Consider the following 27,888-nt stretch of genomic DNA (forward strand, 5'->3'; position numbering starts at 1 on the left):
TAGTGCCCTGGCCAGGCTGCATGATAAGTACTCAATTCAATTTTCATAATCAAAATCACAAGAGAAACATCCAAGCCCTGGAAAAGATATAAAGCTATATATTTTATCCCTGGTGTCAGAGGACAGGTTACTAGAAAAGTCCTTCAGTATTCACAAGAGGCAGCTTTATAAAAGTCAGAGACAGCTTTATAAAAGTTACAATACTAAATGAGATACATAATGTGAATCCATAGTGCTACTTCAAGTTGAATCACAAGGAGATATAGATACAAATTGCTAAAGGTAGGTTATGAACTGATATAAAGTAATTCTCCATGTGAAGGATGGAGAAGCTAATAAAACTGTGAAGTGATTAAAGAGGCAGTTTGATGGTGTGTTGAAATTGTAGGTTTCTGTGGGAAGGTGAGTTAGATAACTGAATGCTTTCCATATCCATAATTATCTTTGCGAACGTGAACACATGCATTTCACTGTGAGCTTAATGAATACTAACCGTGAGAATCATGATCATTTTCTTGTGGCCAGCTGAAAAAAAATTGTAAAATCAGGAGAGCTTAGAAATTTCAAAGACAACAGATTTCTTTTATGATTGAGGGGCAGGAAGGCATTAGTGATATCTTCAGGGAATGTGCAAATTTAGGAAGCAGAACAGATGGCCTATAAAAGGCATTCATCATTTTAAAGTGTGGTAATAATATAGCTAATTAGTTAGAATTATTGCAACTCTGCTGCATTGTCACACAATTATAAAAATGTGCTGTCTACTACATCCTTTCAAATTTCACTGTGATTAATTAAAGTGAGTAGTCTTCCTCCAATATGATGACATTTGTCTCTCTGATCGTATAGCCTGTGATCAAATTGGCAAACATTTGTTGGATCAGAGTTGCAAAATGGATTGATTCAAACGTTTTCTGTGGGTTCCCAGATAGTTCAATTAATTTATCCATCATCTACATGGCACAAGTTAGAAATGTGATGGAATGCTCTCCACTTGCCTGGATGACTGTGACTCAAACAACACTCGTAGTTCAACACTATCCAGGACAAAGCAGCCTGCTTGATTGGCACCTCATTCACCATTTAAAACATTCCCTCCCTCCACCATCAATGCAGAGTGGCATCAGTGTGTGCCATCTACAAGATGCACTGCAGCAACTCACCTAGGCTCCTTCGACAACACTTTCCATACCCACAAGCTAGAATCACTACCTAGAAGAACAAGGGCAGCAGACACATGGGAACACCACCACCTGCAAGTTCTCTTCCAAGCCACAAACCATCCTGATTTGGAACTATATTGCTGTTCCTTCACTGTTTCTGGGTCAAAATCCTGGAACTCCCTTCCAAACAGGACTAAGGTACACCTACAATAGATGAACTGCAGCGGTTCAAGAAGACAGCTCGGCACCACCTTCTCAAGGGCAATTAGGGATGGGCAAGAAACACAGGCCTTGCCTGCAACATTCACACCCCATGAAAGAATTAAAATGACAGCTGAGGATACTGTAATTGACCTCAGCATTCCTACATTACAGAAGGGAAAAGGAACCAAGGTGCTCACTCCCATTTCCTAACCAGCATCCGGGCTGGAATATTCTGTGTATTTTTCAGTTGAGGATTGCACTGGACTTAGTTCCAGAGACTGTAAAACTGTTCATGTTCACTGACTAAGGTGGTACATGATTAAAGTGACCATTTGGAAGAGATACCAGAGGTAACCTGTGGAACTACACTGCAAGTTCCTAGTGTTATTTAATCTCTGCCCTTAAAAAATGCTGCAGAAATTCTCCACTGCTGTTCTATTTTTATATATAGTGATGTTGGTGCTATGGAACACCGAGAGTGTACTGTACTTTCGGAGGTGCTGTCTTTTGGTTGAGTCATTAAACCGTGGCTCCGTCTGTCCTTTCAGGTGGATATAAAAGATCCCATGGTGCAACTCCAACAAAGAGCAGTGGAATTATCCCTGGTATCCTGAACAATATTTATCCCTCAATTAACACCACTAAAACAGATTATCTGGTCATTATCACTTTGATGTTTGTGGGATCACCTTGTGCACAAATTGGCTGCTTTGTTCTCCACAACGCAACCGTGCTACATTTCAAAAGTATTTCGTTAGATGTAAAACTGTTTGGGACGTCTGGTGGCCATGAAACGCACTATATAATTGTTAAACTTCTTACAGCCAGTTGGTAGGAAGTAAACCAGAATTCAATCTTTACTCCGTTTTAGATTTATTCACAGTATGAGACACTGCAAATGGAGAGCTCTTAGCTCGATGATCCACCAGCCAACAAGTGTCTCTTTATTTTACCTAATAATGGAAAGGAGAACAGAGGCAGGAGGCGCTGAGAGTAAGGCACTAAGCAGTGCCCTTGCTATTACCCATTTCGGTGGTGCTGCGCTTGTGCTTGTTTTATTGTCGGGCATTGGCCAATGAACTTCACAGAAAATCCAATGACAAGATCGGCATAGAAATGGGATTTCTCTAGCAGTCCCTCACGATGGGGAGGACGCTTGGCATCGAGCCCATGGCAAGGGCTTGCACGTAGAGTCTTTTAACATGGGGATACTGATGCACTGCAGCTACCACACAGTTCTGGCTGACCAGGAGACACTCCCACTCTTACTGCCTGCCATCAGGTGTATCGGCAAGATTTACAGGTTGACAATCAACTTGCTTGGCCACGCCACAAGCACACCACTTGTGGCCATCAAGTCCTGGGGTGGGACTCCAACCCAGGTAGGGACGCTACCCACTCTGCCATAAACCTCAAGTGTCTTTTTATATGTGCAAAAGTAATTATTCAATGAGTGCCCCTCACCTATATACACTTGACCTTAATTTATACAATTAATAATAATACAAAGCCTTTCTTTCTTTACGACTGGAACTTGCTCTGTTTTTGGGTCATGCTTAAAGTGTTTTCTGTATCTGTGATGCTAACTATAACTGTGATTGCCAGCAAGAGCTGGGACCATCATGTTCACAGGTACAATCACAGGTGCAGTTGGCGAGTGCACTGAGAGCATTGACAAAAGTGGACTGATTTTAGCAGGTTCTGAAACGAGAGACTGGACTGTTTATTGCATTCTTCAAATTAACTCAACCAATTCAAACAAATACATCTTATTTCACGAGGGATGGAAATTCTGCCTTTTTATTGCTCACCCCACTTGATCAATTATAAAGATACAGCAGTTATTTTCAACGCTATTGATAATCAATAAAAGCAATCATTTTTCCTTGATAATGAATGAGGTTAGAATATGCAGGTAATATTGCAATGATTGGCTTTTGCTAATTTTTGGTACTCTGGATTCTGTGCATCCTAACAACAGCTATAGAATTTACATTCTCCTGGCGCATTTGGTTGGGCTTGCACAGAAATCAGTTTTCAACAATCCTGTTACAGCAAGGAGTCAAAGGCTTTGGGTGCAGGGGAGAAAGTTGGCAAGAAAAACAAAAACTGTTTTACTGCTAAGATTGCATTTGATCAGATGACAACATCTGCCAGCCAGAAGTAAAATAAGATTGAGAAGTCTCAAAGAAGATGCAGCCCATAAAGTGTCAGTGACGTGCTTAATTGCCAGTTGTATTCAGAGCACTGACTGAAGAAAATTGAAGGGAAACATCACTCTTGGCTGAAGGATGTTGTTTTGAAGGTTGGAATTAAGACCTATTGTTGAGTCAGTGTAAAGGGAGTTCTTTCTAATGGTTAACCTGGGAGCTTTACTAAGAAGGGAAGAAGGGAAATATCCGTCATGTACTGGCATTGTGTTTTCATTAAACTGATGATTTTTGATTAGGAAATCCCAGTCCCAGTGCCTTTTCACAATTAGTGTGGACTCGTCTAATAGCCGTCACCTCCTCATATATACCAATCAAACTATTCATTTATGTGAAACACTTTGCCGTTAGTGATGATCAGTGATAATGAAGTGACAAATAATGTCCCAAATCTTCAGGTCACTATATCATTGGAGATTGGACGCATGACCCAAGATGCACGTCCATACTGTGCAGAAGTCCTAATGTGCTGACCTGCGTGGGAATTTCCCGGGAAGTTTCAACCTACGATGGGCAATTCCCCTGCTCCCCGGCACCCTCTACAAATGTCTCTGGCTCTAAATTAAAGTCGGAATTTCAGACAGTTCCAATTTTCTTACCTGGGTAGTTAACCAGGAAATATTAGACAGAAAAATTCTAGTCTAGAACCTGGGTGACTCCTGAATAGACTCCCCAGTTACTCACAATGGCCCCCACCGCCCCCCCTCCTCCCCGCCCGACACCCTGACTCCTTCTGACCCCCCCGACTGCCTCCTTGACCCCCTGACTAACCCTAGCCACTCCCCCGACCACTCAACTACCCCCCCGACCAAACCCAACTACTATTCCGACCACCCGACTACTTCTCTGACCCTTTGACTACCTCTTCTGATCTTATGTGACAACCCCTGACCCACCTACCCACTCACCCACCTGCCACCTTACCCACATACCCACTTACCTCACCTACCCTGTCACCCTGCCCATTCACACATTAATCCACTCACCCATTCACAATGGACTAACATTCACAATGGACATTTAAACTTACCATACGGCAGCTAGTGCCATAAAAAGGGGGTGTGGCCTGTCTACCCCCAACTCTACAGCGTTGCGACAGAGCTCTTGGAGGGGCGTTTATGGTAAAGCCGAACTTGGAACTCCCAGCAAGAAATGCAGAGCAGCATCGAGGTGGGGAAAAGATCGAGGAGAGTGGCAGTCGGAAGATGATTGTCTCTCCGACCATGATTGCCACCCCATGGAAGATTGAGCGGTTATTTCATAACTCCCAATATTCTGTTCAATCTATCAGTTTGTAAAACTTTAGGAATAAAGAAGTATATGGGCAGAATTTTATGCTTGCCATTCGGATGGCTGCCCCTGTAAAATTGGGCATCATGACATCGGGTCTGGTCCTCAACATCGTCGTGCTTGGCTGCAATAATGAGGAAGGCAAGTGGGCCACAAAGCTGGAAGTCCACCCGCCTGCTGGTAAAGGCCAATCAACTGATACTGAGGCAATTGTCCACAATTTTTCACTACCTGTGCAATGTTACGCTAGTCTCACGGGCTCAACGTGGGAGAGGGAATTGCGGCAGGGTCTATATAGCAGCACAAGGGCATGATAGAAGGGCAGATGAGAAGAGGACAGTGAAGAGTTGAAACTGCATGAGAGGCTAGGGAATTGTTCTTGGATCACGTGCATGATTCTAAGGGGAACCACTGAAGGGTTCATCTTGAAGGGAGTGATTTGGAAGAGAGGCTGCAGCCACAGAGGCACCTTTACAGGGGCAGGCTGACAGAAAGGATTCACAGGAAGTAGGGGTTATTGTACTCTGGTGGAGGATTTGCATTGTGAGGAGGAGGAGGGTGAAGAGGGCAGATAGCCAATGGCAGCAACAATCTTCTGGCCAGCTACATGTGGAGCATGGTGAGGCAGAAGGGGCCATCAACAGTGCTATCAAGCAGCACTTACTTAGCAGTAACCTACTTACTGATGCTCAGTTTGAGTTCCACCAGGGCCACTGAACTCTTGACTTAATTACAGCCTTGGTTCAAACATGGGCAAAAGAGCTGACCTCCCGAGGTGAGAGTGACTGCCCTTGCTATTAAGGCAGCATTTGACCGAGTGTGGCATCAAGGAGCCCTAGCAAAACTGGAGTCAATGGGAATCAGGAAAACTCTCCACTGGTTGGAGTCATACCGAGCACAGAGGAAGATGGTTGTGGTTGTTGGTGTCAGTCATCTCGGTTCCAGGACATTACTGCAGGATGTCCCCTGAATGTCCTGCTGGTTCTGAGTCACCATGTGAGTCACTAATCTCTCAGTAAAGGAAGCTATGTATTCTGTAGAGGGGGTAATCACAGCACTCACGGCCTTGATGGGCTCCTCCGCTGTCCTTGCCAGGCCACGCACACTCTCTGGAATCTCCACCAGATCTTCATGCATCTCCCATCGGACATCCAACATCTGTTGTCTCACGGACAACTACAGAAGCTTGTCGTCTCCCACACTCCTCTCCTTGTCAGAGGCCTGGACTGCCACCACCTCCAAGAGCTGATCCGATGTTTGTGTGGTGCTAACATTTCGGCCAAAGTGTGCATACCCTGAGTATTTGAGCCGATGGAAGCTGCATAGCAAGGATGAACAGTGCACTCTCTGAGGACCCCGCCTCTTCCTCAGAGCTCAATGCAAGCTTCTCGAGGCTGGTGGCTGCTGAGGCCAATGGCTAACCTTTTGAAGAGCATAAAAGGATGAGTACCACTCAATACTGCAGTTGAAGACTGAGCTAAGATCATTGCATCTAGGGCAGAAACATTCTGCATATGACGCTTGACACAGAGGTGTTCATCTCCAGCCATTGCCACGCACAAACCCATCCCTTCCCCATCCCAGCCACACTCCGTCGCCCCCCTCGAGCTGAGAAATATACCCTCAGATACTTACTAACACCGACACGAACATCTCCTTGTCCAATTGTACTGACCCCCCTGTTGATTGGCCAAGTCTGGAATATCCTCCTCCATCATTGTCAACATTGCCAGATTCGGCACTTTCCCCAAATGTCTTCGTCCTCTCACATGCGTTGTGGACCCTCTTCTCCTGTGAATATAATAGGACAATGGTGAGTTCCATGCCTTGAGGGATCAGCCCCACAGGGCAGTTCCCACAAGCTGTGGTGCTTCTCTAAGCCGCATTGCATTGTACGTCCTGCATCATGTAGCCTTTGCCACCTCCGCATCCCAGCCCCTGAAAGCTTTGCAGGGTGCAGATGCTCCTTGAGTTGTCATTGCAAGAGTGTGGGGATCACTCATTCACCCTCCTGGCTAATACCTCCCCTACACAACACATGCATTCCCTCACATAGGTGTGTACCCACATCAAGTGTTTGGATCCTCACTCACCCTGTAGCATGGAGAAGGTCAATCAACTTTTGTGGCACTGCAGGCAGGTCCTATAGATGACCCATGACTACTGACTTCCTTTGCGACCTCCATCCAGGCTTGACTGGTCAGGTGGGGATGTCTCTTCTTGCCATCCCGTGGGATGGGAACCTCCTGCCATTCAGTCACAACCAGGAGGAGGGCACTCAGAGAGCCATCATCAAACCATGGGACCGCCCGTGACCATGCCTCTGTCATTGCTCTAGGTAGACAAGTATATTGCCCTCTCTCAATCTGTACCAGTGGGTGAAGAACTGGCACAGACAAAATTCGTTGTCAGCACCTCAGGAGGACTGGAGCTGTCGAGGTTAGCAGTAGCCCCACTGTGCACAGCAGATTTTAACTGACTTCTCCTGTACTGCATGCTGTCTTCCTGATGCAGCTCCTCTATTGCCCTGTGGCACATTGCTGGTGGTCCTTTAACCCACCCAATGGCAGCTTCTCCCTGTTCAGTGTCTGCCCCCGACACCATCTGACATCCTACCCTGGGATTAAATATTCCAAATTATATCAAGTCTGTAGAATGACGTGTATCTGTTCTGACTATCACAGAATAGATCACAAGCAAGTTATTTCTGGGATATGACACTTATGTAAGAATGAAGTAATCATCCTACAGCTGAATGATGCTTACCAGAGCATTTTTCTGTGATACTAATTGTCAGTTTTCAGTAGTTATATTATTACATTTCCAATGATTCAATGGTTCTGTTTATTTTCATGAATACATTGACAGCTTTTCCTCTGAAAACATGTTATCTTAAAACATGTTATCTCCTGTAAAATGTATCATGTTCTCACCTGAATTACATGGAAAACTTTTGTGACTCATTTTGGAAGTGTCAAGTTGGAATCATTACAAGAAGATTTGACTACAGGGGTAAAGATATCTTAGTGCAATTATATGGAGCCTTGGTGAGACCACATCTGAAATATTGTGTGCAGTTTTGGTCTCTTTACCTAAGGAAAGAAATACTTGCCATAGCGGGTTTGCAGTGAAGGTTCACCAAACTAATCCCTGGGATGGAGGGATTGTCCTATGAGGAAAAATTAAGTAGACTGGCCCTTTATTCTCAGGACTTTAGAAGAATGAGAGATGATCTCATTCAAACTTGCAACGTTCTTACAGGGCTCGACAGGGTAGGTACAGGAAGGAATTTCTCCTGCGTGGGGAAGAGGGAAGAGGCCCACAATTGGGAGGGAGAAGGCCAAAGACTTCATTGTGAGAATCAGGGGCCCTTGCTCCTCCTCATGGCCTACAAGTAGTGCCGAAATAGACACTTGACCTTGCACAACTGTCCACTCCCACCTCCCTTTCATTGCCAGGTCTGGTGACCATAGAAAGACCTGTGTGGTAAGTGTAAGTTTTAAATTGGACTCCGAATTGCAGTGTGGGAGCCAATTGAAATATGTTAATAGAGTGTTCTTCATTCCACGATGGAATATCCAGTTACTCCCATCATTTGCACTGTGAAAAGTGCTGCGGCTGCACATACAGCACTTAGAGATTGCATCCCCCTATTTAATGCCCTAACTTCTCCCTCTTTCCTGCCTGTTACGGGCTGGGTGAGGTAGAGAAGGGGGTGGAGTGGTGATAACATTGAAACCACTGTCTATGGTCTCTGCCACAAAATTCTGTTCCCTGATTTGCAACCTTGGCATCCCATCTGACCCACCTTCCCATCTCATGAGCTGAATTTTATGCTGAGTGCAGAGTTCCCCATCATTTACTGTCCCTGCCGCAGTCTATTACGATCCCAGCGGATGTTACTTCTGGACATACCTGAGTCCAGGGTGGAACCTGGCTTGATAGATCCTATCTTTCTTTTTTGTTTAGATACGTGGAGATAAGTCAACTAATGAACTTTTAACAAAAGAATAAAACATTTATTTAACAAGAAAAATGAAATAAATGGGGGAGGCGATGGCATAGTGGTATTGTTGCTGGACTAGTGATCCAGAGACCCACGGTAGTGCTCTGGGGACCCAGGTTCAAATCCCACCATGGCAGATGAATTTGAATTCAATAAAAATCTGGAATTAAAAGTCTAATGATGACCATGAAATCATTGTCAATTGTTGCAAAAACCCATCTGGTTCACCAATGTCTTTTAGGGAAGGAAATCTGTCGTTCTCACCTGGCCTGGCCTACATGTGACTCCAGACCCACAGCAATGTGGTTGACTCTTAAATGCCCTCCGAAATGGCCTAGCAAGCCACTCAGTTGTAACAAACCGCTACAAAGTCACAAAAAAGGAATGAAACCGGACGGACCACCCGGCATCGACTGAGGCACCGGAAACGATAACGACAATCTCAGCCCTGTCGACCCTGCCATGTCCTCCTCACTAACATTTGGGGGCTAGTGCCAAAATTGGCAGAACTGTCTCACAGGCTAGTCAAGCAACAGCCTGACATAGCCATCCTCATAGAATCATACCTTACAGATAATATCCTAGATACCACCATCACTATCCCTGGGTAGATCCTGTTCCACTGGCAGGACAGACCCAGCAGAGGTGGCGATACAGTGGTATACAGTCAGGAGGTAGTTGCCCTGAGTGTCCTCAACATCGACTATGGATCCCATGAAGTCTCATGGCATCAGGTCAAACATGGGCAAGGAAACCTCCTGCTGGTTACCACATAACGCCCTCCGTCAGCTGATGAACCAGTGCTCTTCCATGTTGAACACCACTTGGAGGAAGCACTGAGGGTGGCAAGGACACAGAATGCACTCTGGCTGGGGGACTTCAATGTTCACCACAGAGAGTGGCTCCGAGCACCACTACTGACCGAGCTGGCCAAGTCCCAAAGGACATAGCTGCTAGACTGGGTCTGCAGCAGGTGGTGAGGGAACCAACAAGAGGGAAAAATATACTTGACCTATCCTCACCAACTTGCCTGCCGCAGGTGCATCTGTCCATGACAGTATCGGTAGGAGTGACCACTGGGCAGTCATTGTGGAGACGAAGTCCCAGCTTCACATTGAGGATACCCTCCATAATGTAGTGTGGCACTACCACTGTGCTAAATGGGATAGATTTCGAACAGATCTAGCAACTCAAGACTGGGCAACCATGAGGTACTGTGGGCCATCAGCAGCAGCAGCAGCAGCAGAATTGTGCTCACACACAATCTGTAAACTCATGGCCTAGCATATCCCCCACTCTACCATTACCATCAAGCCAGGGGATCAACCCTGGTTCAATTAAGTGTACAGGAGGGTATGCGAGGAGCAGCACCAAGCATACCTAAAGATGAGGTGTCAACCTGGTGAAGCTATAACACAGGACTACTTGTGTGCGAAACAGCATAAGCAGCGAGTGATAGACAGGGCTAAGCGGTCCCACAACCAACAAATCAGACGTAAGCTCTGCGGTCCTGCCACATCCAGTTGTGAATGGTGGTGGACAAGTAAACAACTCACTGGAGGAGGAGGCTCCAAAAATATCCCCAACCTCAATGATGGAGGAACCCAGCACATCAGTGCAAAAGATAAGGCTGAAGCATTTGCTACAATCTTCAGCCAGAAATGGCGAGTGGATGATCCATCTCAGCCTCCTCTGGAGGTCCCCAGCATCACAGGTGCCAGTCTTCAGCCAATTTGATTCACTCCATGTGATATCAAGAAACGGCTGAAGGCACTGGATACTGCAAAGGCTATGGGCCCTGACAATATTCCGGCAATAATATTGAAGACTTGTGTCCCAGAACTTGCCGCGCCCCTAGCCAAGCTGTTCCAGTACAGCTACAACACAGGCTTCTACCCGGCTATGTGGAAAATTGCCCAGGTATGTGCTGTACACAAAAAGCAGGACAAATCCAACCTGGCCAATTACTGCCCCATCAGTCTACTCTCGATCATCAGTAAAGTAATGGTAGGGGTCATCAAAGTGCTATCAAGCGGCACTTGCTGAGCAATAACCTGCTCACTGATGCCCAGTTTGGGTTCCACCAGGGCCACTCAGCTCCTGACCTCATTACAGTCTTACTTCAAATATGGGCAAAAGAGCTGAACTCCCGAGGTGAGGTGATGGTGACTGCTCTTGACATCAAGGTGGCATTTGTCAGGGAGTGGCATTAATGGGGGCAGCAGGGGCAAAACTCTCTGCTGGTTGGAGTCATACCTAGCACAAAGGAAGACGGTTGTGGTTGTTGGAGGTCAGTCAGCTCAGCTCCAGGACATCGCTGCAGGAGTTCCTCAGGGTAGAGTCCTCGGCCCAACCATCTTCAGCTGATTCATCAATGACCTTCCTTCCATCTTAAGGTCAGAAGCGGGGGTGTTCACTGATGATTGCACAATGTTCAGCACCATTCGCGACGATTCAGACACTGAAGCAGTCCATGGGCAAATGCAGCAAGACCTGGACATTATCCAGGCTTGGGCTGACAAGTGGCAAGTAACAATTGCACCACAGAAATGTCAGGCAATGATCTTTTCCAACAAGAGAGAGTCTAACCATCACCCCTTGACATTCAGTGGCATTACCATCACTGAATCCCCCACTATCAACAACCTGGGGGTTATTATTGACCAGAAATTAAACTGGACTAGCCATATAAATATTGTGGCTACAAGAGCAAGTCAGAGGCTAGGAATCCTGTGATGAGTAACCCATCTCCTTACTCCCCAAAGCCTGTCCACCATCTACAAGGCACAAGTCAGGAGTGTGATGGAATACTTCCCACTTGCTTGGATGAGTGCAGCTCCCACAACACTCAAGAAGCTTGACACCATCCAGGACAAAGCAGCCCACTTGATTGGTACCATATCCACAAACATTCACTCCCTCCACCACCGACGCACAGTGGCGGCAGTGTGTACCATCTACAAGATGCACTGCAGGAATTCACCATGGCTCCTTCGACAGCACCTTCAAAACCCACAACTACTACCACCTAGCAGGACAAGGGCAGCAGATAGATGGGAACACCACCGCCTGCAAGTTCCCCTCTAAGTCACTCACCATCCTGACTTGGAAATATGTCACCATTACTTCACTGTCGCTGGGTAAAAATCCTGGAACTCTCTTCCTAACAGCACTGTGGGTGTCCCCACACCACATGGACTGCAGCAGTTCAAGAAGGCAGCTTGCCACCACCTAGTCAAGGGCAACTAGGGATGGGAAATAGATGCTGGCTCAGCCAACGAAGCCCACATCCCGTGAATGGACAAAAAATAAAATACTCCTTCACCGCAACTATACCTTTACAGATGTATACAGATTTGTAAGGATAACACAAGTTACAAAAGCTATCTTATACTCTAATGTTCACATTAAGTACATTGTCCATACAAGCCAAGAGGCAACCTGTGGTCAGGCACACCACACTCTGAAACCACGTGACAGTTGTCACCTAACCAGATGCTATGGATCTCTCCTCAACTTCCCCTGGATGCTTGTCGCACTGTGAGCCAACCGGTCTCACTGAACTCAGTCTTTCACACGTTGGCCTTCACTCTTCACTCTTGAAGAACTCGCTCTGGAATCTTATCCCTAACAATGCTTTCTCTCAGTCGCCTTCCACAAGGGTCTACCTCCTGGGTTTTGAACCCTCCTTCCGATATTCCTCTCCCCAGATCGCCATGTGCATTCGTTCTTCCTTCCGCACACACTCTTTTACAGACCCCAGCCATGCCAATAGAACACTACTGCTTCACATGTCCACAGTAAAGAATTACAGATCTTCAGCTGTCTCCTTGGACCTTCCGGCTTCTCACACACCGATATTGCTTTAAATCTGCATCCTGCACCTTTCATCTCTTTAAGCTTGAAGCTTGGAACCTTCCTCTCTGCTCCTTACTTTCACTTCCACAGAACAGGACTTTTTGCAGACTCCAGTTCTTCTTTTTTACTAAAAGGTCTTCTTGGGACCCCTTCTTTCTATCCTTGTCCATGGGACCTTTCAGTTCTTTTGGGGAATTGTTCTCTCTGTGGTTCCCTCTCCCAATATCCAGTCTCTCTGGAATCCAGGCTTCAACTTCAGTTTAGGATTTGCTATCGCCCCCCACTTGCTGTCCAGTCTCTCTGGCAGATGCTTCCAATTGAACTCTCGCTCCTTTTTAGTTTTTTGTGTGTGTGTGTGTGTGTGTGTGTGTGTGTGTGTGTGTGTGTGTGTGTGTGTGTGTGTGTGTGTGTGTGTGTGTGTCCTCGCGCTTGCTTACCTTCAGGATTCATAACGGTCTAATCAGCAATGCAGGTCTCCAAACAGAGCTTTAGCCCTGCTGTCTCTACTCAAAAATGAAACTATAAAGATATACCTTATTCCTAACACCCAAATACACATGTAACTTATTTAATCTCTATTTTCTAATACTATTTGCTGTCGAAACCCTCATACGTATTTTACTTGCCCCCCAACTTGGATTATTCCATTGCTCTGCTGGGCAATCTGCCACCTTTTACTTTCCATCAGTTTGAGCTTACCAACAATTCAGCTGCCCAAATCCTCACCAAATCCCATTCATCCCTCCTGCCAGTGCTCAATTTAGAATTAAATTGACTTGTTTTTGAAGTTCAAATTCGTCTATTAATCTGTATATGTAGCCAGTGCAAGACAGATGGTTAAGCTGCTTGATAGTGAAAGCAAACGGACACTGAAGTGAAGCCTCTAGCTACTGTTTCCTGAGTTTTCTGATATATGCAAAAATCCTTCAATCCGCAGTTGTAAATTTGAAGTAACTACTGCTAAAAGGAAAATTGTAGCCAGGAAGTTCCTCAGAGCTGTTCTTGCTCTGCCAGTGTAACTTCTCCAGAAGTGCAGCAAAAACCTTCTTGACCAGAACAGAAATTTAATGGTGCACTAGAGGTAAGAACAGCCAGAGAGACATACACCACAATGCAAATTAATAAAGTTGATTCGTTTTGCTGTACCTTAGGCATTTTTTTTATTTTTGAAGAAGATTGTAAAGTGTCCAAAAGGCAAAGAAAATTGCTTGCTTAGGCAATATCTGCTGGAAACTCTTGAACTTTAAGAACAACAGTCAATTTAATTTTAAATCGTACTTAAGACAATAGTTCAATAATATGCCTTTATATTAATAGTTGACCAATTTAAGTATAATTAAATTCTGCTGTTAAACTTGTAAATAAGTAAAATGTGATCAATATCCTTCCAGCTACTTGTGCCAAATAGTTAAACTGTATGGAGAAAATCTGGCATGGTTTATTCTAATGATTATCACCAAGATGAAAATCTGACCTGTTCTTAGCACTGAGGTCACTGATGAGCATGATTACCATTAATAGTGCATCACAGAGAGCTAACTATGCCTTTGTGTCTTTGTGGCATGTCTCAGACAGGTACACTCATCAGACTGTGCTTCCACTTGAATTGTTGGTCTGCCATGCTTATGTAGCTAAGTCTTGTGTTGGACCACTGCCTAGTGTAGTATCCACTGGCAGTTTATACATGCCCCCTATCCCTTCAGACCTCCCAGCCTGCCCTTTCCTCGTGTACTCTATGATGTATCCATTCTCTGCCAAAATAACTCCTGTGTGCAGTTTATTTCCACAACTCCTGTGGTGATCGTCTGATGTTTTTTCTCTTAACTCATTGATACCAGCTGTGACCTGGAGTCAAGTATTCCCTTTCTAATTTCACGATGTAGCTCTGAAATGTATTTTCCCTCATTTTTCATTTTTTTTAATTAATCCATTTTCAGAGTTTAGAACCACACGCGAGCAAACAGTTCAGTGCTTTCTACTTAAGTTTCTTTTTTTACACCAACCTACTGAGACTAAGTACAGTGACATACAATGAGCTGCTGCTCTCACTCTCTGGTTATTGAGTGATGTACATAAGGAACCAGAGAGTAAGAGCAGCAGCTCATTGTATGTCACTGTACTTAGTCTCAGTAGGTTGGTGTAAAAAAAGAAACTTAAGTAGAAAGCACTGAACTGTTTGCTCACATGTGGTTCTAAACTCCGAAAATGGATTAATTAAAAAAAATGAAAAATGAGGGAAAATACATTTCAGAGCTATATCGTGAAATTAGAAAGGGAATATTTGACTCCAATCACAGCTGGTATCAGAGTTAAAAGGAAAAAAAATATATAAGGGATCATTTTCTGCCTTTGTAACTTCCGGTGGGGAGCTTTGCCAACCAGCAGCATGTATCAGAAATTTGGGCATGCTTCACAAGAATTCCCCACCAATGAAAATAAATGGTTGGAAAATCATGCATAAACTTGCCTAACTTTCTACTGTGCATGGCTGACAGGCAAGGCTCTACTACAAGCAACAAGTTGGAAATTACTCCATTCTTATCTATTTGATAGCACATCTCCTGAAATTCCTCCTCTTCATTCCCACACTATTGTTCTTGTAGGTCCCTTTCTTTTCTTCATCAACACAATGCCCCTTGGCAACAGCATCTACAACATGGGCAGCTTTGGTCCCACCTCAAGCTCTGTTCCCTTGCTGCCCATCCCTGTTGTCAAGCTGATCCAGACTGTTCATGACCTTAACATCCTATCCAACCCTAAAGTGAACTTCAAATCCATTATCCACTTAATCACCAAGGCCACCTATATCCATCTATAAAACATGATTCATCTCCACTTCCAGCCTTGTAGCAAAAGCTGCTAAAACCTTCGTCCATGTCTGTCTCTTGACTACTGTAATACTGTCCTGGCTGGTCTCCCATCTAACAACCTTCTTTAAACATCAGCTCAAGCTAAACTTTGCTGCCTATATCCTATCATGCATCAACTTCGCTCATTCATCACCGCTGTCCTTGTTACCCTAAATTGGCTGGTGGTCCCCTAGTGCCTCAAATTTAAAACTTTCATCCTCATGGTTATTTCCCTTTGTGCCCACCCTTTTTCCTCTCTATGTATTCCCTGTGCATTCTTTGTTCCCTTGACCCTTGCTTTTTGAGCAACTGTCTCCCCTCTCTCCAGCATTGCCTGTTGTGCCTTCAACTACACTGACCATATCTATGCTGCCTCAACAGGCTTGAGTGGGATGTCTGAAACATACGCCTTCAAAATCCAGAGCAGTGTCAAGCAAGGCTGTGTGATAGACCCCACAATATTTAGAATCTACCTGGCAGTGACTATTTACCTCATCAAAGATCAACTGCTCCCTAGTGTCAGTATTAAATACTGTCTAGATGGATAGCTCTTTAACCTCCATTACCTCTGTGCCAAAGCTAAAGTGACCAACGTAAACATATATGATCTACAGTTAAAAGCAAAATACTGTGGATGCTGGAAAAATACAGCAGGTCTGTCAGCATCTGTGGAGAGCGAAACAAAGTTAACGTTTCAAGTCTATATGACCATCAGAGCTGAAGAGAATTGAAAATGTGATGAAATTTATACTGTTTAATATAATGTGGGGCAGGTGGAGCTGGATAGAAGGCCAGCGATAGGTGGTGACAAAGGAGGGATTGACAAAGGTGTCATGAACAGAAGTACAAAGGGAGTGTTAATGGTAGTGCTAAGTGCTAAAAAAAGGTGCTAATAGTGGCATAAAGATAAGTAAGTAGAATGTGATTATAGCAGAACACGGGTAGCATTGTGTGAAAGAACAACATGGAACAAGTGACAGATGGCCCTGTGGGGGATGGGGTGGGGGAAGGGGCAGTGATGAGGAGGGGAAAGGATAGAAAATGGGATAAAGAGGGGGATAAAACCACAGAGAAATGAATAAAAATAAAATTAAGTGGATAAAAAATAAAAATGAATGTAGAAGAAAGGGGATTAAAAAAGGGGATGAGGATGGAGGAAAGGGTTCATGGCCTGAAGTTGTTGGACTCAATGTTAAGTCCAGAAGGCTGTGAGGTGCCTAATTGGAAGATGAGGTGCTGTTCCTCCAGTTTGCGTTGGTCTTCACTGGAACATTGCAGCAAGCCAAGGACGGACATGTGGGCATGAGAGCAGGATGGTGTGTTGAAATGGCAAGCAACCGGAAGGCCTGGGTCATGCTTGCAGACAGACTGAAAAGTGGTCACCCAGTCTCCTGAAAGGAGTGTCTGGGCCCTTGGACGGTGAGGGGGGAGGAGGTAAAGGGACAGGTGTTGCACCTTCTGTGATTGCATGGGAAGGGGAGAAGGTATTGTGGGTGAAGGATGAGTGGACCAGGGTGTCCCAGAGGAACATTCCACATGGAATGCTGACAAGGGGTGGTGAGGGGAAATGTGTTTGGTGGTGGCGTCATGCTGGAGTTGGCGGAAATGGCGGAGGATGATCCTTTGAATGCGAAAGCTGGTGGGGTGAAAAGTGAGGACAAGGGGGACCCTATCATGGTTCTGGGAGGGAGGGGACGGTGTGAGGGCAGAGGTGCGGGAGATGGGTCGGACACAGCTTAGGGCCCTGTCATCCACAGTGGGGGGAAACCTCGGTTAAGGAAGAAGGAAGACATGACAGAAATGTCATTTTGAAAAGTGGCATCGTCGGAACAGATGCAACGGAGGTGAGGGAACGGAGAGACTGGGATGGAGTCCTTACAGGAAGCGGGGTGTGAGGAGCTGTAGTCGAGGTAGCTGTGGGAGTCGGTGGGCTTGTAATGAATATTGGTGGACAGTCTGTCACTGGAAATGGAGACAGAGAGGTCAGAGAAGGGAAGGGAATTGTTAGAGATGGACCATGTAAAGATGATAGAAGGGTGGAAATTGGAAGCAAAATTGATAAAGTTTTCGAGGCCCAGACGAGAGCATGAAGTGGCACCAAAACAGTCATCGTGTACCGAAAAAAGAGGCACACTATGTTCTACTTGTTCTACTATAATCATATTCTGCTTTCTTACCTTTATGCAACTATTAGCACCTTTTTTAGTACTAAGCACCACCATTAACACTTCTTTTGTCCTTTAGTTCATGACATCTTTGTCAATCCCTCCTTTGTCCTCATCTATCGCTGGCCTTCTATCCAACTCACCCTGCCCATATCCCCCTTAAACAGTATAAATTTAATCACATTTCCACTTCTCTTCAGCTCTGAAGAAAGGTCATGCGGTCTCGAAACGTTATCTTTGTTTCTCTCTCCACAGATGTTGCCAGACTTGCTGAGTTTTCCAGCATTTTCTGTTTTTGTTATGATTTACAATTTGATGCTGACTTCTGTCTCGTTGCCCACTCTGCACTGGATCTGCAAGCTTCTCTCGATTTCTTCAATCCTGCGTACAAGAAACTCGGTCTATCCTTGAATGTTGCCAAAACAAAATTCATATTAACCTAAGCCTGGTCAGCCAAATATGCTACCTCATTCCTTGCTGAAGGGAGAGACTTTGGAATAGCATTTCCCATATTTCAGCAGCCACCTCTCTCAAAAGGCCGCCGTTCGTGAAGAGATGCAACACCAGATCAGCTGCAACAGCTCAGCCTTCTACAAATTACAGCAGCAAGTGTTTGACAACAGTAGCGGGGCCTCCGGCAGCAGTTGGCGATGTTGGGGGAGAGCACCAAGCAGGGGAACTGGTCGGCCCTGTGGACCCCTCCTTGTAGGGAGCAGTGTCTTTGACAAGCTGTGGGGCAGAGCCAGATGCCATGAGGTGAGGGAGAAAGCAGCAAGGTTAATCCAGGGTTTGTGAGTGACAGGAGCCTACGGCAGCTTGAAGCCCCTGAGGGTAGTTAAGGAGCTAGGAAGTGAATTGGAAACCCAGTCAAATTGGCTCCTTCTTTGGCTCTGTTGACAATTTTTCCCTCCAAACATCCACACCATCACTAAGACTGTCTATTTCCACCTCCATAACATCGTTCCACTCATCCTCACCTCTGCTCATCTGCTGTTGAAACCCTCATCCAGGTCTTTGTTTCCTCTAGACTTGACAATTCCAGTGCAATCCTGGCCAGCCTTCTGCATTATAATCTTCGGGTAAACTTCGGGTTATCCAAAACTGTAGTCATGTCCTAACTCGTGCCAAGTCCCATTCACTCATCAACCCTGTGCTCAATGACCTACATTGGCTCCCAATTTAAGAAACATCTCGGCTTTAAAATTCTTATCCTTGTTTTCAAGCCCCTTCACAGCCCTGCCCCCTCTCTATTTTTGTGATCTCCACCAGCCCCACAAGCCTCCAAGATATCTGCATTCTATTTAGTAATGGACTTATGAGCACCCCTGATTTTAATCGTTCCCCAATTGTTATTTGTGCCTTCAGTTGCTGAGGCCCAAAGCACTGGAATTCCCTCTGTAAACTTCTTTGCCTCTCTACCTCTCTTCGCTTATTTTAGACCCTCCATAAAAGCTATCTCTTTAACCAAGCTTTTGACCATCTGCCCTAATATCTCCTGGTGTGGCTCCGTATTAAAATTTGCTTTGTAACGCTACTATGAAGCACCTTGCGATGTTAAAGGTGCAATATAAATGCAATTTGTTGTTTTGATTCTGTGAATCACTTGGTGTGATTTCTTCTACATTAAGGGCACTGTATATAAGATGCTATATACCAAAGCCATAATTGCAAAGGTTCCAAAAGAAGAGCTTACTGTCCAGGAGATCAGCAGGGTTGAGTTTATAGGGAATGAGATCTCCTAGCAGTAGATAATGCTAATAATTTATTATTCTATAGGGCAGAAAACTTGGACTCCCTATAAATATCTCAGCCGGCACATGATTGATTGTTTCTTAGTTTATTTTGTCCCTTTTAGCATCGATCTCTATGGGCAGCAACAACAGGAAAATGTCCCATAAAGATGCACAATTGTTTCAAATGGGGATCAGAATTGTGTTTATAACATTGTGGTCAAATCAAATGGATTCTATTTTCACTTTCATAAGATAGAGTTATAGTGCATGCTAATTAAAAAAATTGGCTCAGAGATAGCACAATCCCTCGCTTAGCACTGCTAACGTGTTCTTAGAAAGTAGCATTATAAACAAAAATTTGCAAAATGAAAATCACTTTCCCATAAGAAAACTTCTGACCCATAATTAGTACATTAAACCTATTGGCTGCCTTGGACCTAACTGGCCCAGATATCCCTTTCTAACTCTGATTAACTTAATACCTCTTACTCTTTCTACTTAACTCCTGGTTGCTGCTTCCCTCACCTGATCCTCTCACCCATTCACTGCACTCTCTCACTCCCTTCTTCACTCGCTCCCTTGTTCATTCCTTTCCTTTCGCCGCTTTTTTCCCGAGCCCTTGTTCACAGCAAAAGCTCAGGAGAGTGGTGGTGCATGGGAATCAGCGAGGGTCGGGCAAGAGAAGCACTGAGAGGGAGGCTCAGGAGAGGTAAGTGGCAAGTGGGAGGGGTGGAGGAGGAGGGAAGGGGCAAGTGGGAAGTTAGAGGAAGAGAGGCGGCTAGCAGGAGGCTCAGAAAGGAAGCAGGAGGCCCGGGGAGGGAATCAGTGAGCAGGAGGGTCAAGGGATGGAAACGGCAGTGGGAGGCTTGGTGGAGGGAAGGGGCGAGCGGGAGGTTCGATGGAGGGAAGGGGTGAGTGGGAGGTTCTGGGAGTGAAGAGGTAAGCGGGAGGTCTGGTAGAGGGAAGGGGAGAGCGGGAGGTTCGATGGAGGGAAGGGGTGAGTGGGAGGCTCGGGGAGGGAAGAGGTGAGTGGGCGGTCTAGCGGAGGGAAGGGGAGAGCAGGAGGCTTGGTGGAGGGAAGGGGTGAGCGGGAGGTCTGGTGGAGGGAAGGGGCAAGCGGGAGGCTCAGTGGAAGGTAGGGGCGAAAGGGAGGCTCGGTGGAAGTTAGGGGCGAGCGGGAGGCTCGGTGGAAGGTGGGGTTGAACGGGAGGCTCGGTGGAGGAAAGGGGCAAGTGGAAAGTTCAGGAGAGGAGAGCAGCAGGTGAAGTGGCGGCCTGTTCTATAAAAAACTGAACACGTACAGTAACGTGTTAAAACAAAAATGGACACAGCACTTTTTTGGGAACTTTCCTAATGTACAGACCACACTAAAAAGTAAACGTGCCGTTAGAACATAGTTTATACAGGGGATACCTCTACTGTCGTCTCTGATTTAAAAGATTGTTGAGTTTCAGCTTTAGTCCTGGATTTGAGCACATATTCTAGGCTGATGCTTTAGTGCAGTCCTGTATTATCAGAAGTGTTACCTTTCAGCTGAGTCATTAAACCATCTGCTGTTTAGGTAGCTGTAAAAGATATCTTGTGCTTTCTTTAAGAAGTGTACTGGTAAGGTAACTGGACAGAAATTTTAAGGGGTAAAGGGTGCAGGCAGTGGAGTTGATAGTAAATAGAAATGTGGATGGTGATGGAGACGAGATACTGATCAGAAATGGTTTTGCTGCTGATCAACAACTCGTGCAACTACAAGGTTTCCTGGTTGTAGATTTGAGAAGGGGGTCATAGATACAGCTAGAGGAGTTCATGTCCACTGTAAGGTTGACTGAATGGAAGAAAATTTTGATAAGAAGGGTGATAGGCAATCTAGATGACAATTTAGGTAATAACTGCATTTGAAAAGGGTAGGTATCAAAAAAATATCTTAAGAGTTCACCATTTGTCATTCTGTTGCTGATTGTAATTGACAGGATAATATAATGAGAAGAATGGATGCTGAGGTTTGCTCACAAAAGCACTCATAAGATAAATGAGCATATAGATAATCTATTAAGCCATTGAAAAAACACTATTATTTTTTGCTATGGACTTGCACTCAGCTTTCAATTATCCCCACATTAGTCTTGGCTTGATAAGTCCCATCTATGGTTCAGAATCCATTCAGTTATCATTTTCTTGATTAATGGATAAGCTATTTTTTATGATGTGGATTTTGTTGTAATTGCCTGTTCTTGTACACCATGCTGTGGGAATTGAGTTCACTTTTGAAAGGGGTGGAAGGTAAAAGATCTGATGTGTGATTTTTGTTAAAACTTGAGATAGCCAGGTGGTGAAGGACAGAATACAGACTGCGCCCCCCACCCCCCCAACCCTTGATTCAGTTACAATTTTTTATTTACAAAGATGCACATTGCATAATGTGCACCTCCAACACGTGAGCTCCACTTAATATTCACCACCTGGATACAATTAACACCCATTTGATATACAATTACCACTGTTGGGGGTGGTCAGGTTATCGATTAAGTTTAATAAAAATAACACATTATTCTCTGTTCTCTTGTGAAATTAGTGCTTTTGGCTGCCCCTATTCAGAGCTCAACCTGAAGAAAGAGTCAACAATTCAGGACAGGCTGGGAGGAGAGAAACAGATGACCGTGGTGCCAGTTCCTCTTGTTTCACGAACTAAACGTATTGATAGTAATCATTCAAGTGGGAAGACAGACGAGTGTGTTAATGAAACAAGGTAAGTGCCTTTTTCAAACTGCCCCAAACAAATTGAAAGCTGTTCTGGACATTATAGTTTCATGTAAATTTCTGAGAAAAGATGCAAAATCTCCTTTTACATGGCATAAGCAACATGACTGGGTTGTTCGATTTTGCATCTTTACAAAGGCAGTAGTAATAAATATTAGGTTTTTTATGATCATTCTTCTGATGGAGGCATTTGTGTGTTATTTTTGCAATTGGGATGATACATCATTTGTAAATTTTGTTAATGTTAATGCTTTTGAAAGCTGCTAACATATATCAGCAGAAACAAGTACAGTTGTGTAATACTGACATAATGGGGTTCTTAGCAGGATTTGAGCCTCCTCACATTTTTTAAAAAATCATTCACAGGATATATGTGTTGCTGGCAAGGACTGCATTTATTGCCCAGCCCTAGTTACCCTTGAGAAGGTGCTGGTAATCTGCCTTCATGAACCACTCCAGTCTGTGTGATGAAGATGCTTCCTCAGTGCTGATAGATAAGGAGTTCCAAGATTTTGACCCAGCAACAATGGAAGAATGATGATATATTTCTAAATCAGTATGACGTGTGACTTGGAGGAGAACTTTAAGGTAGTGGTATTCCCATTCATCCACTATCCTTGTTCATCTAGGTGATAAAGGCCGTGGATTTAGGAGGTGCTGATGAAGAAGCGTTAGCAAGCTATTGTAGTGCAGCTTGTAGATGGTACACACTGCAACCCCATAGCAGCAATGGTGAAGAGATGCTTAAGGTGCTGGATGGGTACCGATCAAAGGGATGCTTTGTTTTGCATACTGGTGAGATTCTTGATTGTTGTTGGAGCTGCACGCATTCAGACAAATCCAAAGTATTCCATCACACTCCTGACTTGTACTGTGTAGATTGTTGAAGGCTTTGGGAGTCAGGAAAAGAATCACTCACTGACATGGATGCCCAATTTTCATCTGCTAGATCTGTTCGAAATTTATCCCATTTAGCACAATGGTAGTGCTGTACAATATGATGGAAGGTGTCCTGAGTGTGCAGATCACAAATGCTGCATGTTTGGAGATCGCACAACTATAAGTGACTGGGAGTGATTTTATGCACATAATTTGTATTTTTGCTGGTGAAGTAACCCTGCTTTTATTGGGAGACTTTGCTTTGTTTCGGCCATGCGTTTAGCTTGCTGCAGATTTAATAGATTGTTTTTGAGTAAACAGATGATTTGTTATATGTCCTACAGTAAGTCGCACTCTGCCTCCAACTCATTGGCTGGTACAGTGGTGCCAATGGGCACTTTGAAAAGTTGACACAAAAGTATGACAACAGGAAGTTTTGGGCAGAAAATGCATGCAGATAGAAAGGTTTTGTGACATTATATAGCCTCCTGATACTCTTGAACCAAATAAACATAAAAACATTACATTGCATTGTGTAGTGATATCTTTGGACAGCCATCATTGAGACTGTCTGGTTTTTTTTCCATGATTTGTTAGTCTTTGTTATGCTGAAATCACCAAATTGGTTACAATATCATTTCTTATAAATATAGCTGCTGTGCCTGTTATAATTTGGTTATAAAAATAAAAAGCATATTCAAATGCACATTCAGTGATTTTACAGCCCCAATGTGAGCATGGGTTTGGGTTTGGTCTAAGCCAGCATAGTGATAGCTTATTGATTTGTTGTTCCTTTGAATGGAGCTACACAGTGAAATTCACCCTGTAGAGCAAAGCGCTCTAATGAATACAAAATAAAATGATTCTATCAAAGAGACAGGAGCATGGGGCTTCCAAAAGAGCCTGTGGTGAGACTGGTTGTTGATTTTTTTTTAATGCATCAATTTATAATCTGGAATGTACTGCTTGAAAGGGTGCTAGAGCCGATTCAATAGTAACTTTCAAAAGGGAATTGGATAAATACTTGAAGGGGAAAAAAAATATTGCTGGGCTCTGGAGAAAGAACAGGGAAATGGAACTAATTTGATAACTCTTTTAAAAAGCTGACACAGGCATGATGGACTGAATGGCCTCCTCCTGCCCTGTAAGCTTCCATGATACTCTGGGTTCTGTTAGAAATCTCTTAGAAGTTTTCCTGCATCTAATGTTACAGAAAATGTCCCACTCCTGGTTGCGATGGATCAGGTCACGTAACTGGGAAGTACACTGCACACCACCGAGTCTCGGGTTGCCCTCTAGCTGAACAAAAGCAGATGAAGATCAAAATGGAACCACAGGATGAAGAGGGGCCACCAGAAAATAAATCAGTATTTTCATTTGTTCAGCGTAAAAGGACAAAGCAACAAGGCAGGTGAGCAAATGGATTAACAGTTCAATAGTTAACAAGGTTTTGTTAACAGGGACCAAATAGTGTATTTAATTCACTTCATATTTTGTGGTCATTGTTAAAGTAGTTACCTGTTTGGGACGATTAACAAGTAGCAGTATTGCCTTTGGACTGACAGAACAATGTGAGCATTATCAAAGAGAAAGCACCATTAATAGGCACAGGTAGGATTTGCAGTACAGTATCCTTGTGCAGATGAACCTTTTATACTGGATGACACATTTATAAATAGCTCCAGAAATCTCCCCAAGCTTCCATTCAGTTTATTTACCAGCATATTCTATCAGGAATTTTAAAATAATCCTTCCGAGGCTTTGAAAATAATTAAAATCTTAATATTAAACTATAGTTTAATTCCACTTATATTAAGTCTTCTCAGAATAATTACAGCCACCTGATAGGTGACAAGAAAATATGATATTGATGTGATTGAAGCAGCTGTTCAGCGACCTGAACTCATGAGAAAAAACATGGTTTTAGAAATTAATTTGCGTAGAAGCATAAGCAAATATAATTTCTTTAAGCTAAATCAATTTTGTTAATAATACATGCAGGCACCATTTTTGATATAGAAACAAGTCCTCATTCATTTAAGCTTCAGATTGATTTAGGAATTGCTGCCTTCACTGAGTGCATCTCAGGGCTTCTGGAAAATGCACTTTCTTAGCCATTCTCAGTAGCATCTTCCTGCTCGATTTTACAAGTTAGAAAATGTTTCCCATCCCTATTAAGCTGTTGTCCAAAATTTCTCCTGCAGTCCTTGAAAGATGTTTCCTTGGATTTCTTCTCAGGTTTCTTCAGTTTTATTTATAATTTAATCGTCAAAATTCACAACTTTTCTTCAAAGTAATGCCATCCCCCATTCGGGTTCACAATGACATTTCCCAAAAAGACTGACTCTGGTTAACTCAGTCATTGGCCAAAATCACGGATTCCTTCCAACTTACTTTCAACTTACGAGCCTCAGTGTTGTATTTCATTTGTAGGATTCCCTTTTGAAGTGCAAAAGTAGAATAAGGCTCAACTTAAGGGTGTAGTGACCAGCAGCAATAACTTATATTTATATAGTACCTTTAATATACTAAAACATCCCAAGGCATTTCACAGGATCATTACCAAATAGCAAGCTAAAACAAAATGAGACACCAAGTCACAAAAGGCAAAATTAGGGCAAATGACCAAAAGATAAGCCAAAAGGTAGGTTTTTAAGAAACATCGTAAATAAGGAAAGATAGAGAGGCGGAGAGTTTTAAGGAAGGAATTCCAGAGCTCAGTGCCTAGGCAGCTGAAGGCACGGCCACCAGTGGTGGAGTGATTAAAATTAGAGATGTTCGAGAGGCCAAAATTAGAAGAGCACAAATATCTCGGGAGGGTTGTGGGACTGGAGGAAATTACAGGGATGGATGGATTTGAAAACAAGGGCGATCGTTTTTATAATCAAGGCAATGCTTAACCAGGAGCCAATTTAGGTCAACAGGCATAGAGGTGATGGGTGAATGGGTCATGGTGCAGTTTAGGAAACAGACAGATGGAAGACGGTCAGGAGAATATTGGAAAAGTCAAGTCTAGAGGTGACAAAGCCTTGGACGAGGTTTGCTGCAGCAGATGAGTAGAGGCAGTTGATGGTACTGATATGTGGCAAAATCTCAAGTCAGGTTCAGATATGACACCAAAGTTGCAAACAGCCTGTTTCAGTGTCAGACAGCTGCAAGGGAGAGGGATGGAGCCAATGGCTAGGGAACAGAACGGAGCTTGTGGTGAGACTGAAGATGATGGCTTCAGTCTTCCTAGTGTTTAGATGGAAAAAATTTCAGCTTATCCAGTACTGGACATTGGATAAGCAGTCTGACAATTTGGAAACATTGAAATGGTTGAGACAGGTGATGATGAGGCAGAGCTGGGTGTTTGTAGTATACATTTGAAAACTTGTTTTCAGATGATGATGCTGAGTGGCAGCATGCAAGTGAGAAATAGGAGGGGCTAACATAAGATCTTAGGGGGACTCCAGAGGTAACGGTGCAAGTGTAAGTAGAGAAACCATTGCCGGTGATTCTCTAGCTACAGTTGGATGGAAACGAATGATACTCGGCGAGTGCAGTCCCATCTAGCTGGATGACAGTAGAGAGGTGTTGGAGAAGAGAGTGTGATCAATCTTGTCAAAGGCTGCAGATAGTTGGGACTGACAAGGAGGGATAGTTTACTTTTGTCAGAGTTACATAGGATGATCTTTGTGACTTTGATAAAAGCCATTTTGGTACTGTAGCAGGAACAGAAACATGAATTAGAGGGATTCAAACATGGGGTTCAGGGAAATTTGGGCATGGATCTGGGAAGGATAGGTCCAAAGACTTGGGAAAGACAAAGAAAGGTTGCAATGGGGTGATAGTTTGCAACAATGGTGGTTCAAGGTTGGCTTTTTGAGAAGGAGGTGATGAAGGCAGATTTAAACGATTGTTGAACAATACTTGAGAGAAAACTGTTAACAATATCAGCTAATATAGGGGGCCAGGAACGGAAGTTAGGTGGTTAGCAATTTAGTGGGAATAGGTTCGAGAGAGCAAGAGGTGGGTCTTATGGAACAAGATACATATAAGTTTGTCTGGGTTTATTTTCAAGGCAAAGAGTTGGAGCAAGCTATGATGATAGAGAGATTGAGAGTCCTGTGGAGTCAGTGACACTTCTGTTCTTAAGATAAAATCAAAATACTGTGGATGCTGGAAATCTGAAACAGAAATAAAAACAGAAAATGCAGGAAAAACTCAGCAGGTCTAGCAGCATCTATGGAGAGACAAACAGAGTCCGTATGACCCTTCTTCAGAGCCGCCTTCTGTTCTTCTTGGCTCCACAGGAAGGTGTTTTTTTTAATTAATAAATTACCTTTGATTGACAGCCACTTGTCCTGCTCATTAGTCACTAATTTCTGAATGGGGTTCTATATGAACAGGCCCCTATTTTACATATTCAAGGGATGTGTAAAATATGGCCCACACAAATTTGGCAGTGGACCAATGCCTGTGCAAGTTGGGCACAGGCTGTCCCACTGATGAAATGTTATGCTTTTTTTCCCCATTTTATATTCAAAGTATAGGTGCAACACATTCTAATTTTTACCCCATTCTCTTGCAAAAGGAATGTCCGTGATGTGGGTTTTTTTATTTTTAGTACTGGGTCCTCCACCACTGAAAACCTATCTCAGCTTAAGATCATCGCACTGGTCATAATAACACTCTAATTAAACACTCACAGAGCCTCAACCCCAGTGATTGTGCAGGCATTGTTAGATACCATGCCAACTTCAGTATCACCAACTTAGGTACCCTATAATGGCAACAA

The 27,888-nt window shown here is 43.9% G+C and overlaps 1 protein-coding gene across 3 annotated transcripts in view; it reads left to right on the forward strand.

Annotated features, from left to right (window-relative positions):
* The window catches only part of LOC121278880 (lethal(3)malignant brain tumor-like protein 4), a 385,309-nt gene that overhangs the window by 212,414 nt on the left and 145,007 nt on the right, over positions 1–27,888 (forward strand). For all 3 annotated transcript variants that reach the window (XM_041189341.1, XM_041189342.1, XM_041189343.1), the window contains 2 exons: positions 22,045–22,218; positions 24,322–24,519. In XM_041189341.1, the coding sequence (XP_041045275.1) occupies positions 22,045–22,218; positions 24,322–24,519 (372 nt within the window). The remainder of the gene's footprint in view (positions 1–22,044; positions 22,219–24,321; positions 24,520–27,888) is intronic.

This window comes from Carcharodon carcharias, chromosome 6 (genome assembly GCF_017639515.1).
Source record: "Carcharodon carcharias isolate sCarCar2 chromosome 6, sCarCar2.pri, whole genome shotgun sequence".
NCBI classification, from domain to species: domain Eukaryota; kingdom Metazoa; phylum Chordata; class Chondrichthyes; order Lamniformes; family Lamnidae; genus Carcharodon; species Carcharodon carcharias.